At 43.7% G+C, this 16,416-nt stretch overlaps 1 protein-coding gene across 1 annotated transcript in view; it reads left to right on the top strand.

Moving 5' to 3' along the window:
* Adamtsl3 (ADAMTS like 3) overlaps positions 1-16,416 on the top strand; it is a 191,076-nt gene that overhangs the window by 33,039 nt on the left and 141,621 nt on the right. The window contains exon 5 of the mRNA XM_059269120.1: positions 13,175-13,301. Coding sequence (XP_059125103.1) covers positions 13,175-13,301 — 127 coding nt within the window. The remainder of the gene's footprint in view (positions 1-13,174; positions 13,302-16,416) is intronic.

The following is a 16,416-nucleotide window of genomic DNA, read 5'->3' as shown; positions in this document are numbered from 1 at the left end:
TGTATGTTTTCAGGGCTGACGGTCTGGTACTGGATAACCAGCTAGTGTCTCTTCCCTGGGGAAGACTATTTCTCCTGCTCTAGATAGAACTCCTTAGTTGCCTGTAGTTCTTTGTGTACAGTTGAGGCTTCATGGGCTTTCTCCTGTCCATGTTATTGTTACTGTCCTTCCTCATGTTTAGGCATGTTGCTGAGACGTCATGGGTGTAGCTTACAACATTGCTAAGAGACACAATCTCACAGCAAACACCCTGTTTTATACCAATTCTTTTTTATTTCTTTCAGAAACTAGGAATAGAGGGAGATCTTCTAAATTCATTCTCCCATAAGCCCATATACAGATATCTCAACAAATACTAGTAAATCAAACCCAACAATGTGTAGAAACACAACCAAGTGACATTTATTCTGGCTATGCAAAGCTCGTTCAACATTCAAAGAATCAATATAATCAACCATAACCACATACTAAAGAAGAGCCATAATCATAGGAACAGATGTAGAAAAAGAATTTAACAAAATCTAACACTCATTCATGTTAAACCATAGAAATGGTTTAATAATAACCTCCAGAAAACTTTGGGGAGCATTTCTACCACTTGATAATATATATATATATAATATTATATATATATATATAAAATATTATATGTGTGTGTGTGTGTGTGTGTGTGTAGTGTATGTTTTTGAGACAAAGTCTCATTGTGTAGCCCTGATTGGTCCTGAATTCACTGTGTAGTCCAGGCTGGCCTTAAACTCACAAATATCCACCTGCTTCTGCTCCTGAATGCTGAGATTAAAGGTGTGCACCACCACAATTGTCTTAATGTCGTTCTTAACAGTAAGAAATCAGACAGTTTCTTGCTAAGATCAGGAACAAGGCAAAGATGTCCTCCAGTCCCTGCCACTGCTTTTCAATATACTAGGAATAAAAGTCAAGAAAATGTATGCTGTTTGAGGAAAAGCAAAATTATCTTTGTTTATACATGATTTGATTATATATGTTGAATAAAAAAATAAAGCCTCCTAGAACTAATACTTGATTACAAGTAGTACAGTGTATATAAACAGGTTTGCTATACAAAAGTCAGCAACTTTGATGATATACAGCTGAAGAATGGACTTTGACATTGAAAATACAATCCCACTTACATTAGCATCCCCCCAAGGATATACCATGATACTTCAGGAGCCGAGTAAAGTTGGAGGACTGACATTATACAGCCTCAAGTCTCAATAGAAAGTGACAGCAATCAAAGCAGTAAGACACTAGTGTAAGAGGAGACAAATGGGCCAGTGGACCACAGTCAGAATCCTAGAGCTGAGTCCACAGCAGGCCAAGCGATCTCTGAGAAAGGAGCAGTGGAGAGAAGACAGTCAGCAGCAGATTGTGCTAGGAGAACGGGACATTTACATAAAATATAAACACAGATTGGCACCCTTCACAAAACACAACTCAAATATATCTCAAATGTAAACGTAAAACAAAGTCTTCTTAAGGTGGCACTGCAGTATCCAGCCTTCCCTAGCTGCCTGCCAATCTCCCTTTGTCCATTGCGTGCCCTGCTCCATCTTAACTAATGCTTTCTGTTGACAAGTCTTCCCATGGTCAAGGCTTACTGTTCCATTCTTCTGCATTATATGCTGTCCATAGTTTCCCTCTGTTGTAACTAGTCCACCCTGGGGCCTGTCTACTACATAATCACACTTTGTGAGATTATATTTGTTTTCTCCCAACTTTTTGCCAATGCCAGGCATTACTTTTATACTCAAAATAAACTTGTCATTATAAAGGTGACTTAGAGGGCTGTGGTTAAGCTCAGTGATATAATACTTTCCTTGTATGCAAGGCCCTGGGTTTGAGTATCAGCAAAGGAGTGAGGGATTAGTCTGAGCTTCTTCACTCTGAATGAAGTGATATTAGAAACTGAGGTTTTGAAAAGTTGAGAACAAGTTAAACAAAGAGAAGGAATGGGCTTATGACATACAGAACAAGCATGTGACATCATGTGTGTGTAAGTATATCTAAATTTTCTATAGGGCTGAGGTAAGGTATCCTTGTGCAATAAGCTAGAAGATGGGGCTGTGAGTGTGAGTAGAAAGAAACAAGTTGTTAACTTTTCCTGAGAGTTGTGAGAAGAGCCACTGAGGAATTTTCCAAGAAATAACTCAGATGGGCTTGTCTGTGGAAAGGTCACTTCAGTGGTAGTGTGCCAGAATATTTGGAGGGGGCTGGATCTGGGAAAACAATGGAAGGTCAAGTTTGGACTCATAAGGGGTGCAAGGCCAACCAGTGGGTAGGATGAATGAAGAAGGGGAGGAAACTTTGGAAATGCACAAGCAGATCTTTTAGGACTGAATGTTTGAATGAATGTGGGGAGTGAAAGGGGGTCACTTGGTAGACTAGTGAGATCAGTGGGAAGACAGAAACATTAGATGAGAATGAATGTGTGGGTAAAAGATGAGATGAGCTTGGTACGCCTGTGAATAGGTAAGTTGGCACAAATTTTAGACCTTAGGGGGTGATTCTGAGGTCCTGATGTCTGACCTAAGGTCCCTGGGTACTGAGCAAGGAGAGCAGAGTACTGACCTTGTCAATGAAGGGGAAAGCATAGGAAAGTGGCCCTGAAGGTGACTGATGGACTAGACTTCTGGGTCGTGGAAAGACCATAAACAAGAGAAGAAAGGGTGGGCGAATATTGCCCAAGGACAGTTAACACTGCCAATTATTTCTGTGAATTCATGAGGATCAGGAGATGGATTGGGGAAAGCTACTTGGTGACCTCAGTTTGAGGAAAGCCTGTGACCTGGTTAGAAAAAGCCCTGGTGGATAGCAGACTTTATTATCTTCCCGTGGGTACTATAACAAATTGCCACAGACTTGATAGCTTAAAGCAATAGAAATGCATTTTCTCACAGCCTAGAAGCCAGAAAGCCCTCAACCAAAGCTTCCATAGGGTTTGTTTCTTCTAGAGAGAAAATTCACCCCATGCCTCTCTCTTCCAGCTTCTTGTGGTTGATAGTCAGCCTTCATGTTCCTTCCTGTAGATCCATCATGGCAGGCTTGGCCTCTGTCTTCACCTTATCTTCTCATCTAACTCTGTGTTTTGTTTTGTTTTGTTTTTAAATTAAAACAAAACAAAGTTAGGACACCCACTATTGTTCCCAGGATGGTTTAATCCCAAGATTCTTGATTGTAGTTGCATAGACTTGTAGGTCACTTCCTGAGATGCAGGACACCATCTGCACTGAGCTGGCTGATGGCCGAGTGGCTTCTCCCTTCGTGTCACTGAGAGTTGACCTTTTCAATGGGCAAAAGTGAGATACAACCTTCCGTGTCAGACCTTTTAAAAACATTCAATTCCCAAAACATTCTAGATGCCCAACAGGATAGCTGTCACCAAGGGGGCCTTCAGTCAACCCAACTTCATGTTCCCTGGCCTCTTCTGGTCCTCACTGTCCAAAGCTCTCCCCTTTACTATATAACCCCCTTTCCTTGTTGGCCCCTATAACTCCCAGCACTTGAAGAGGTCTGCAGGATTATAGCAATCTCCGGTTCTGAATTAGCCCATTTTAAGTGAGTGGCTCCTGGTGTGCTTTTGTGAATCCAAGTAATCCAGTCCTTTGCCAGTAAGGGGTAATGTCTGTTTTTATTTTTCAAGGTGAGTGCAGGCCATCTGAGTAAAAAGATGCAGACTCTTTGCAGTTGAATTCAGTGTCTTTCCTTCCACAGAATAGCACTCTCCCTTTTTGGGCAATGTGGCGAATATTAGCAGTTGTCAGGGAGAGAGTGAACTGTGTGACTCACTCTGCTGGCCTCAGGATCACTGAAGGGAGCGCTGATGAGTATTTGGCACAGACAATAATTTTTGCAAGTGTGTTTACAATTTTCTCATTAAAGGAACATGTCACAATGCTCCTGGGAACAACTTTCCATTAGCCTGAGAAAGCAGACAGCATGAGACAGTCACAGATCTCACCATGGGTCTCGCCGAATGAAATTTGCTTCTGCTTCTGATGTTTGCCAGGCCAGTTCTGCAGGTCCAGTTTGATTGCTTCTTCCTCCTCCTCCTTCTCCTCCTCCTCCTCCTCCTCCTCCTCCTCCTCCTCCTCCTCCTCCTCCTCCTCCTCCTCCTTCTTGTTCTTAGATGTGTGTGTGTGTGTGTGTGTGTGTGTGTGTGTGTGAGAGAGAGAGACAGACAGACAGACAGACAGACAGACAGACAGACAGACAGACCTGATAAGGGTGCTGGTAACCAAATTTGGATCCTCTGCCAAAACAGGGCATGCTCTTAACCGTGGATGCCCCTCTTCAGCACCATATTTGATTTCTTATTTATGTTTATCAGATTTCCTGGCAGCTAATTGGATGAAATCACTTAGAATTTGTGATAAAATAATTTTTGAGGGGCAGGAGAGATGGCTCAGCAGTTAAAAACACTGGCTGCTCTTCCAGTTGATCTGGGTTTGAGTCCCAGCACCCACATGGTGGCTCACAACTGTCTGTAACTCTGGTTCCAGGGGATCTGACACCCTCTTCTGACCTCCTCAGGCACTGTACACATATGGTCCACAGACATACATGCAAACAAAACATCCACACAAAATAACTTTTTTAAAATAAAAAATAATTTGTTATAAAAATATATAATAAAATTTATGATAAAAATAACGAGTGACACTGGGTGTCTTCTGGGGATCGGGCATTATCTAAACACCTTACTCACTAGCTCAGCAACATCTGAAGAAGCCGGTACAGTAACCTTCCTACCTGAATGGAGACTACACACTTTGTTTATAAGGAAAATGGGCATTCAGGGGAGGTCATTTCCCAGAATGTCTCCATCTGTATGAGCTATAACAAAGTGCTCCAGAGTGGATTTAATAAACAACAGAAATGTGCTTCTCACAATTCCAAAGGCTGGAAGTCCAGATCTAAGTAAGCATTGGAAACAATATTGTTTAATGGGAGCCTACTCCCAGGTCTGTTTTCCAAGGGCACAAACTACTCAATTCTAGTGGGTTCTACCCTTGTGATCCAACCACCTCTAAGGGGTCCCACTCCAAATACTGTGGGGATCTCAAGACTTAAAAACGTTTTGAATGTTAAGGGTACACAAACACTCAGATGAATGTACGTAGCTAGGAAATAACAGGGCGTGCTCAGTTTAAGCTGTGCGTGTTGAGCATGCTCAGTGTAAGGTTATATTTCAAGAAAGAAAGATGATAGACACATTTCTGGTCCTGCTAAGTTCATGGTCATAGCACATATGTCCGGAAAAGAAAGATGGCAGACAGGAATATTTGGAGGCATGCTCAGTCCAGTATTAGAGCAAGCCTAGTTCACTCTAGGTTGCGTAGAAGAATAAGCTGGAGTGCTTGGCTGATCTTGCCTCAGTCTCTGTAAGGCTTTCTGTACTCTAAGATGAAACAAAAAGAAAAGACAGCCCAGGGGTTCTTAATGCAGACATTTTTCTCCCAAAGGTGCCTGCCTTCCTTGCTCAGCAGTTAATGGTATTTGTCTGGCTATTTGTAATGCTACAGTTTCGTTGAAAATGGGATGTGTTCGGATAAGGTCGGTCAGTACAGCAGGTGTAAATAGATAGCTCAGGAGCATGGCGTCAAACTCAAAGACATGCATGTGCTCACACACACAGCCCTGCAGAGAGACTGCTCAGGCCTGGTCAGAGTGCGAACTGGAAAATACACACTCAGGGTAAAAGTTCACAGAAGTCATTGGATTCTGCTACTCCTGCAATAATTTAATACTGTCTACAGTTTTCCCACCACGAAGTCCCTGACTTTTCCAGTTTTCTCATGTCGGACTAAATTATGCTCAGCTTTGTAGCTTCCTCCATCTTTTTTTAAAATTACACTGAAAAGGTAACAGAAATATAAGCGTTTTAGAGGTTTTGTTTGTTTGTTTTCCTTGGGAAGAAAATTTAAAGATCTGGATTTGAACATGAAACTTCCAGTTCTTAAAAAAAAAAAAAATCTCCCCAACTTTGTTTTGGGTGTGAATGGCTGGATTGCACCCCTATGTAATATGGGCTAGTTTTTTTTTTTTTCTGCAGAAACAAACAACCCTCTGAGGTCAGTGGCTTAAAGCAATCAAATACTGATTCTTGCCAATGTAAGTCATCAGGATTTCTGTTCTTGGAATGTTGCAGGGACCCAGGCTGAGGGAGGCTTTATCTTAACCTCACACTTTTAGTATGGCTACAGTAGACAGAGAGACCATGAGAGTCTCATATTGACACTAAAGCCTTTTTAGCAGAACTGACACAAGCCAGCTGGGCTCATATTTCACTGGTCAACCACAGTAACAACAGGTCACTTTTAATGAAACTAAGGAGCTATAGTCCTTGCATGGATTGAAAGGAGAATTGAAATACTTAAGAGTGTCTCCCATGACCACCACGACTTGCTTGGTTTTTTTTTTTTCAGTTTTTCATAATCTTAAAAGAATTTTCATACAGTTTATTTTGATCATATTTTCCCATCCATAACTCTTCCCAGATCCTTCCCACCTCCCTACCAACCCAGCTTTATGCTCTGAGCAGCTTTATTCTCTCTCTCTCTCTCTCTCTCTCTCTCTCTCTCTCTCTCTCTCTCTCTCTCTCTCTCTCCCAAATGAAAACAAAACAAAAACAAGAAGGCAAGAAAAAAATTAGCTGTGGTAGAGAGAATGAAACAAAATGAAATAAAAGGCCCATGAAAAGCATAGAGTCCATTTTATGTTAGCCAACAGCTCCCAAGGATGAGGCCTGTGCCCTGGAGTGTGGTGGATATACCCGGTGATACTCCAGTGGAGAAAACCGATTTCCCTTTCCCAGCAGGTACCAATTGCACATAGCTTCTTGGTTAGGGGTGGGACTGTGTCCCCTTCCCCTTCTCCATGCTGGGATCTGTCTGGTTTGACCCTGTGTGGGACTTTCGTGTGCTGCCACAGTCTCTGTGAGCTCCCGTGTGCATCAGTCCTGTTTGTATCTCGGTGATACCATTTCCTTGGAGTCACCCAGCATCCCTGGCGCTTACTGTCTTTCTACCTCCTGTTCTGCACAGATCGATCCCGGAACCTTGAGAGGAGGAGTTTGGTGAAGACATTCCATGTAGGACTGAGTGTTCCAAAGTCTCTCATTCTTTGCACATTGTCCAGTTATGGATCTCTGTTAATTTCCATGCAAGGGGAATCTTCTCCGATGAAAGTCGAGTGAGACAATGATGTCATTTTATGTTCCTTTAGCAGAATAATAGTCGTAGATTTTCCCCCAGGGCCCATGACCAATCTAGTCTTAGGTTCTTGCATTTCCAGACATGGGTTCCATCTCATGGAGCAGGCTTTAAGTTCACTCTAAAAAACCTGGCTGACGACTCCCATAACCTTTGTGCCAGAGTCTGGCAAACAGATTGCTGTTGTGGGTCCTCGGGGTTGTAGCTGTGTGCTATTGACGATTACTTCTTTTTCTCCGGTAGTGTACAGAATACCTTCCAGGACCATGAACACTATCTGTAGGCATAAAGCTTCTAGTTAGGCACCAGCTCAGTTTCGGATTTTCTCTCAAGTAAAATCCAGTTTTCAGAGGTATCAAGCAAGAAGTTCATTCAAAAAATGGTTTGGTTCTTGAAGGATTAAATTTGATTTATCTGGAAAAATTCACATTTTGCTTAATTTGGATTAATGGCGCTTATTTAAACTCCAATCGCCTGAACTTTGCAATAGTCTTTGCCGAAGTTCTGTTTATAAATGAATATGTCTTCCAAAAACCACTGCTCATATATTTAAATCTGTGTTTATGTTATCCTGTGTCTTGCAACTTTTAACTTGTCCCATTAACTGTGCTATAAGATAAGAATCTTGTCTTATTGATTTATACTTTTATACTTGGCATTAGAGAAAAGGGTAATTTAATTGATGTTAATATGCTTGATGGGTTTATCAGTTAGTAGCTTATGAATCACTGTAATTAGGGATCTTGACATTAGGAGATGTCACAGAAGTTGAAAACACTTCAGATAATGTTTTAGGAGTTGCTCATTGTTCTCTGTGGAGGATCTAGCAAGCCTGCATTCAGTCTGCTTCAATTTAAAGGTCAGCTCTGCCTCGCACTTGATGAATCACAGGGCAATCAGACCTTTTCAAATATCATTTTTCTGTGATGTTTTCACATGCTTTGTTTGGCTGTAAGATTTGGATGAATTTTAACTTTAAAAAAAATTAGGAAGCAAATACAAGTGCTGGGGAGGGATTCGATTGCCCAAGATTTTGCAAGGCCCCAAACACTCTTCAAAATAAGCCCATCCTAGCTTTTCAGCACACGCCCTTCCTGGATGAGCAGAGAGAGGGTGACTCTCATCCTCATGAAATGCAAAGCGCTCAGGGACAGCGACATGTGAGGACAGAGCTTGGCCCAGGAAGATGGTGTCTATAATTTCATGGCGGAATTATTTCCCATGGGGAAAGTTTCACGAACACAGTTACTCACTGGTCCGGTCCCAACCATGCAAGTGTGTTTCCAGAATCAATCACCCTTAAGCGGTTCCACATGTGCTTGTAAATATTCATATAAAGTCCTCTGTAACAGGGATCCTCATTGTCTTTCTGCTGAGAGCAAAGGTGCGTGAAGGTGTGGCACACTGGTGGGAGTCGGCTTCGAGCAGCGGTTCTCAACCTATGGGTCTCAACCCCTTGGGAGGCTCACATCTCAAATATCCTGCATATCAGATTTTTACATTGCCGTTCGTAACAGTAGCAAAATTACAGATATGAAGTAGCAACGAAATAATTGTATGGTTGTGGGTCACCACACCATGAGGATCTGTATTAAAGGACTGCAGCCTTAGGAAGGTTGAGAACCACTGGCTTAGAGGGTCAGGGGTTTAGAACTATCACTGGTGCTGCATGCTATCTGTGCCATGGGGACAACTCATTCAGCTCCAGCCATGTGCCCACAGGCTCTTTATTTGTAAGACGGAGATAAAAGGTCTCACAGATAGAAGGTCACAAGATGGTTGCAGAGAAGACCTTGAGAGAGCAGGGGCAGCATTTGAGGCACCATGCCGGACATATGGTGAGCCTCCAGTCAGACTCAGCACCCTGTAACAGGGCTGTGGGTGAAGTGCTTGCCACGTAAGCACACGGACCTGAGTTTGGATCCTTAGAACTTACATAAAGCTGGATAGGGCAGCTTGCATCTCTAATCTCAGCTCTGGGGAGGCAGGAATAGGAGGATTCCTGGGAGTTCATGGGCCAGCTAAGGAAGGCAAGGGCCAACACCCAGTGTTGTCCACTGACTGTCACATCTGTCCCCTGGTGTGTGTGCTCCTGGACTCATACAGTGACATACATGCACACACACAAATTTAAAAAAAAAACTCGGCTATCGCCAATATTGTCTTTAAAGTCATCTTATCAGGATGGAAAGGATACAAAGGTTATTGAATCCAGTTGCTCACCCAATAATTTAATACCCACTGCAGCTTTCCCACCAGGGAGTCCGGCGTTGAGACTTTCTCCCATGGAGGTAAATAATGCCGAAGGCTGTAGCTTTCACCATTTGTGATTACACAGAGCCAGTGTAGACCCTTCCCTCCCGACGTCCTGGGGTAAGACTGAAAACGTCTCAAAGCCCAGCTATTCCCTCATTGCCCTGGAACGTTTCCTGTCTTGCTCTGAAGCTTTCATTCCGTCTTTTTCCTTCCCTTCAACACCAATGTTTTGGAAAGACTCGCCTATAGATGTGGTTTGAACTCCCTCCAGTTCCGCTTTTCCCTTCAGCACCTGGAGTACAGTGTGATTTGACATCTCTGCCAACTGCGGCATGCCGGCTCCTGGAGTCCAAGATGAACAACGAAGAGAAACAGTCCGATTGACCCCTTTGCAGAACTCTCTAGAATCTCCCTGTCACTGTACTGCTCCTAGCAAAACATTTATCCTTTAACCCTTGCTAGACCGTCTGTGAAACACACATTGGCATCCTTATCTCTGCTTCACTGTTGAGGAAAATGAGACTCTGAGAGTCTAAATTGCCCAGCATCCTGTATTTGGAAAGATGTGGTGGGTGAGTCAGGGTTTGTCATGGCCGTCTGTCTCCAAAGTCCCTGCACTTCAATGCCAGGTTTATGTATAAAGTGGAGTGACTGTGGGAAGTAGAGATAAACTACTAGACTGGTTAATATCACTGGGCACACTTTATGCAAAAGTCCTATTTGTGAACATGAGAAGAAATATGAAACACAGCCCTTCTCCTGTAAGGAGGATTTCAATCTAACACACCCCACAGGCATAGTAACACAACAAACTGAAAGATAACAGTCAAGCCTGGTTCATATGGGACATAGCTCCTAGCTTTTCTCTTTAAGATCATTTGTGGACATGTGGATATAGTTATATGGAGGTGGCAACATAGGTGTAAGAGCAGCTGGTGAGAAAGAAATGCAGACGCAACTGTACAGATGTAGGGTTCATCTGGATTTCTCCGTGTTGAAGCACATGTACAGAGATGCTGTGGGCCTGAGGCATAGACATCGGGTGCAAGAAATGAGAGTCTGGGGAAAAGGTAGGGTTGGAGAGAAGGAAGGTGTAGGAAGGGGCACTGGGGATGTAGTCCAGTTGATACAGTGCTTGCCCAGCATCCGTGCTTGGTGCTCAGCACTGTATGAACCAGATGTGCTGAAGCAGGCCTGCACTCTCAGCACTTCCTGAACCAGATGTGCTGAAGCAGGCCTGCACTGTCAGCACTCCCTGAACCAGATGTGCTGAAGCAGGCCTCTGCACTGTCAGCACTGCCTGAACCAGATGTGCTGAAGCAGGCCTGCACTGTCAGCACTCCCTGAACCAGATGTGCTGAAGCAGGCCTCCTGCACTCTCAGCACTGCCTGAACCAGATGTGCTGAAGCAGGCCTCCTGCACTGTCAGCACTGCCTGAACCAGATGTGCTGAAGCAGGCCTGCACTCTCAGCACTGCCTGAACCAGATGTGCAGAAGCAGGCCTGCACTGTAAGCACTGCCTGAACCAGATGTGCTGAAGCAGGCCTGCACTGTCAGCACTCCCTGAACCAGATGTGCTGAAGCAGGCCTCTGCACTGTCAGCACTGCCTGAACCAGATGTGCTGAAGCAGGCCTGCACTGTCAGCACTCCCTGAACCAGATGTGCTGAAGCAGGCCTCCTGCACTCTCAGCACTGCCTGAACCAGATGTGCTGAAGCAGGCCTCCTGCACTCTCAGCACTGCCTGAACCAGATGTGCTGAAGCAGGCCTGCACTCTCAGCACTGCCTGAACCAGATGTGCAGAAGCAGGCCTGCACTGTAAGCACTGCCTGAACCAGATGTGCTGAAGCAGGCCTGCACTGTCAGCACTGCCTGAACCACATGTGCTGAAGCAGGCCTACACTCTCAGCACTGCCTGAACCAGATGTTCTGAAGCAGGCCTGCACTGTCAGCACTGCCTGAACCAGATGTGTGAAAGCAGGCCTGCACTGTCAGCCCTTGGGCGGTGGAAGCTGAAAGACCGGATACTCAGTGTCATCCTCAGCTACACAACAAGTTCAAGGCCACTATCTCAAGGGAAGGCGAGGGGTCAGAGAGAAAAGGGGAAAAGAAATATCTCTTATAGGCACACAGATATCTGAAATATAACTAAAGGAGAGTAAGGTTGCAGGGAGACAGCTGCAACCACTTATGGACGTCACATAAATGATCTTAGACTCTAAGACATCCCATCAGTGACATTTACAAGATAGTGTCCACATTATGACAGCCAGCCTGCTGTGGGATGGTCTGTATGTCAAATGTGTTACTGATTGGTCAATAAATAAATCACTGATTGGCCAGTGACCAGGCAGGAAGTATAGGCGGGACTAACAGAGAGGAGAATTGAGAGAACAGGAAGCTGGGTGGGGGAGACACTGCCAGCCGCCACCATGACAAGCCGCATGTGAAGATGCCGGTAAGCCATGAGCCATGTGGCAAGGTATAGATTAATAGAAATGGATTAATTTAAGCTGTAAGAACAGTTAACAAGAAGCCTGCCGCGGCCATACAGTTTGTAACCAATATAAGTCTCTGTGTTTACTTGGTCAGGTCTGAGTGGCTGTGGGACTGGCGGGTGAGAGAGATTTGCCCTGACCGTGGGCCAGGCAGGAAAACTCTAGCTACAAAGACACTAGTGGAATTCAGGTGTTTCTGGTACATGGACTGCTCTCACCCAATGTGAGGTTGAACTGTTGACCTTGTGTACATCCTACTTCACAAATGAGTCTGTCAGATATGCTAAGCCTATAGACTGAAGATGATGCCCCAGCATTGCGGAGAAACCTCAGGTGACTGTCCAGGCAGCTGGCTGTTTCTGTCAACTCACAAATTTTTTGGAAGTTGCTTGCATGCACTTTCTGTTTTTATTTTTGTTAGCTAATATTATTTCCTTCTTGAGTCTCTGAGGGAGTTGAAGATTAGTTAGTTATAGTTGAAGATTAGTTAGTTATAGTTGAAGGTTAGTTAGTTATAGTTGAAGATTAATTAGGATAGAAAGTGAATTAGATACATTTAGGACTTAACAAAATAGGATAATGAAATTATTATCTCTGAATTTGTCAAATACAAATGGACTAGACATTGTTTAGACATTTATTATTTGTATATATTGTATATAGTTATTGTACTTTTGTATATAGTTTTTCTTTTGTTAGTTATAACCTTTTTCTTTTTTTTCCTTTTTATTAAAATAGAAAAGGGGAAATGTGGTGGTATTTTACTTGTACTGAAATGTGATTTTAATTGTATGTTAATAAATAAAGTTGCCTGGGGGTCAGAGTTTTAAAGCCATAGCAAGTGCCTGGCGGTGGTGGTGCACGCCTTTAAGGACCTGGAGGGCGGTACATACAGGCAGTGACAAGGCAGTCACGTGTTTAGGTTTACAACCAATGAGAAGGCAGAACAGCTAGACTACATAAAGACATACACACAAGAAGTAGGCCCTTTTTCGAAGAGCTCTCTTGGCTGAAGCAGGATCGCTGAAGTAGGAAGGGTAAGGCTCTTAGTTCTGACCTCTTGGCTTTCTTCTCTGAATCGGCTCTGTGTTTCTTATTTAATAAGACGGTTGGTTACATCTACACCAGCCTAGAAGCTGAAGCAAGGTAACACCCTAAGTGATGCTGTACCCCTCTTTCCCACACAGGTCGTGGGCTGTGACAGGCAGCTGGGAAGTACCGCCAAGGAAGACAACTGTGGAGTCTGTGCAGGGGACGGCTCTACCTGCAGGCTGGTGCGGGGCCAGGCCAAGGTGCACCTGGCTCCAGAGAAAAGTAAGTTTGGAAAGCCGGTTCTGCATTACCAGAGAACAAGCTGGGTTTTTCCTTCCTACCAGAACAGACATTCCTAATGCTGAGCTTGTCTGGATGGAATTAACTTTGGCCACTCTTCAGAAGTCAAATTTCTTTCTTTTTAAAAATTATTATTTTTCAATTTTCTATTTTAAAAGGACACATAAAATCCATTTCTACCAACTCTTTAAAGGTTCCCCAATTTTTTGAGCTATCGCCATTACAAAGTCTTGATGTTTTAAAAATATTTGGTAGTCAATTATTAAGCAGCCTAAAATATTTTTTCAGGTAAACTGAGGTCAAAATTTCATTTTATTTGTCTTCTTTTGGTTGTTAACTAGACAGAAAATGATATAATATTTATTTTATTTTTCACTTTTGGTTATCTATCAAAGCCATCTATCTGCCTTACCATTTCTTAACTTTCAATGTTGTAAACTTTGTGTATCAGGAATGCTAAGCTTTTGTGTGTCACACCTATTTCAAATGTGGTTGTCTGTTTGTTATGTGGCTTTTCTTTTTGTGTGTGTTGAGGAAGCAATGCTTTTGAAGCTGTATTTATTCAGATGCTTTGTCTTCTCATTTCAGTAGAATTTCTCTTTAATTTCGGGGGTCAAGTGTATGTGTTAATGGCCAGCCAGTCAATATTTGCAGCACATAACATCTCTGTCCTGGCCACTCAAAACCTTTGTCCTATAAAAGCACCCACAAACCAACCAATGTAGCTATGTGCCAATGGACCTTCATTTAAAATAAATCAGCTGCAGGTTGAAGCTGGCCCTCAGGCAGGACTTGTGACGGTAAAGAAGAGAGAATATTCATGCAAGTTTTCACTCACTGCTTCTGTGGTTTTGTTTTCTATCTTTCTATTTTTGAAATGTGTATTTATATTTTATGCATATATGTGCCTGAATGTTTGTACATGTAACATGTGTGTGCCAGAGCCATAGAAGTCAGAGGGAGCTTGAGATTCTTTGGAAGTAGGGTTACAACATTTGTGAGCTGCCATGTGGACACCGGGAGTTGAACACAGGTCTGCTGCAAGGGCAGTGAGTGATCCTAACCACTGAGCCATTTCTCTAGCCCCGTTTTTATTGTTTAGTGTTGTCTATCTTTAAATCTTCTCTTCATTTTTGTGTCTGGTTGTTGTATGAAGTTGGGATCTTACTTATTCCTTGGCCAAGGAGGACATTATAGGAATGGAAGAGGGGTGGAAGAGAAAGAGAAAAAGAAGGGGTACAAGAAGCCGAGAGGACAGGACGGGGGGGGGGGTACAGGACAGGAAGCAGAGAGGAAAGGAAGCAGAGGGGACAGGAAGTGGGGGGGAGGGTGTAGGGGGAAAGGAAATAGGGGGGACAGGAAGCATAGAGGACAGGAAGCAGGGGGACAGGAAGCAGGGGGGATGGGAAGCAAGGGGGAGGGGAAGCAGGGAGGACAGGAATTAGGGAGGACAGGTGGACAAAATCTTCCAAGAGGAAATATGAATTCCATGTGTGGTATAACACTGGAGAAAAACTTGCCATTTTAATTGTTGGTTTTTGCGTGTGTGTGTGTGTGTGTGTGTGTGTGTGTGTGTGTGTGTGTGTTTGTTTTTGTGTTTGTTTTTGTTTTTGTTTTTGTTTTAAACAGGGTCTGGCCATGCAGCCCAGGCTGACCCTTTGGAAACCTCCTGAGTGCTAGAATTCTAGGCATGCTCCATCACACCAAACAAGCAGGGTTTCATTGTGGTCCTGCTCATCTGCTACTCCAGGCTGAGTGTCCATTGAGAAGGAGATTAGATAGAGTGGTGTTCAGGAGTCAACCACACAAGCTGTAGTCAGCATCGTTTATAGCCTGCGTCAGATGGAGTCATCAAAACAATTTAGACAGTAGAGTGACTTGGGAAAACTCAGAGATCACCTTCAAGGACAACCTGGAAGCAGAGAGTTCAAATAGGAAAGTCCTTTTAAACCCAAGAACCTTCATCTGAAGGAGTGTGGCAGGAGATAGTGAGGATACTTGGAAAGATAGTGAGGAGGAGGAATTCCAGGATCAGAGTTTGAAGTTCTTTAAGTAAATACTACAGTAAGAGACACAAGACAAAGCAACATTTTCATCTCAGGCAGCTTGTTATATTCATCTGCTCTTCTGAGATTAGGCATCCTTGGAAAGGAGGCATCTATTGAGGGCAAGAGCCCATCCCCCTGGATTTTCCTTCTCTCAAGAATCTTGGCTCTCTGGATATTCAACCCCTTTGCACTCTTCCGATGTTTTCTAACAGCTCTTGAGTGTATTTTGTTTGTGGCTGGAGGGTGGTTAGAAACATACCAGCCCATCATGGGACTCAGTCTTGAACGTAGATGGGTCCACCCAAAGAGAGCACGTGGAACATGAAAAAGCCATGAATTGCACCTGAGGAACTCCAACATTTAATCAGAGAAGAGGAATGGGTAGTGTACACAGAACTTAGCAAGAGTCACAGAAGCCACAGGAATGGGTCATCTCAAGGAAGTCAAATGCTCTTGTGAAGATGGCTAGAATCCAGGGTTGCCTGCCCCCCTCCCCCATTCGGCAGTTTGAAGATGATCTGTAGTATTCACAAGAGTGGCATCAGTGAACTTCAGATACACAAGCTTGACCTCAGTGAGCTGATGAGGGAAGAGAAGATGAGAACAGGTAGAGGGGTTTTCAAAGGGGAAGGAGGGAATAAATTCAAGGCACAACTGGAGAACATGATGGAAAATGACATGTGTTCCATCCTCTTGGCTCTGATTGGCTCTTCACTAGGTGGAAGAGTTGGTTACTGAGAATAAGGACAGTGAGATATATTCACTAGGGGGAAAGGAGATGGAACTCACTAATGATAGTAAAAAGATAGAGGGATCATAATGGGAGCCCAGTAAGGTTGGGAAGTGTGAATTGATGGAGGTCCATTCTATGGACTTCATGAAGTAGGTGACTGATGGCTGCTATGCCAACAGAAATGCACATATTCCAAATCTCATGAAACCAGAAACTGCAGAGGTATATGTGTCCTCTGAGAAGTCTGGACCGGTGGCCAAGGCTGGGGAAGCTGCTCTCTCCTGCTCTGTGATATCTTCTAGGACTCCAGCTCTTC

The sequence above is a fragment of the Peromyscus eremicus genome, chromosome 1 (genome assembly GCF_949786415.1).
Source record: "Peromyscus eremicus chromosome 1, PerEre_H2_v1, whole genome shotgun sequence".
NCBI lineage: Eukaryota > Metazoa > Chordata > Mammalia > Rodentia > Cricetidae > Peromyscus > Peromyscus eremicus.
Note: the sequence above shows the minus strand (reverse complement) of the source record. Positions and strands in the feature narration are given on the sequence as shown.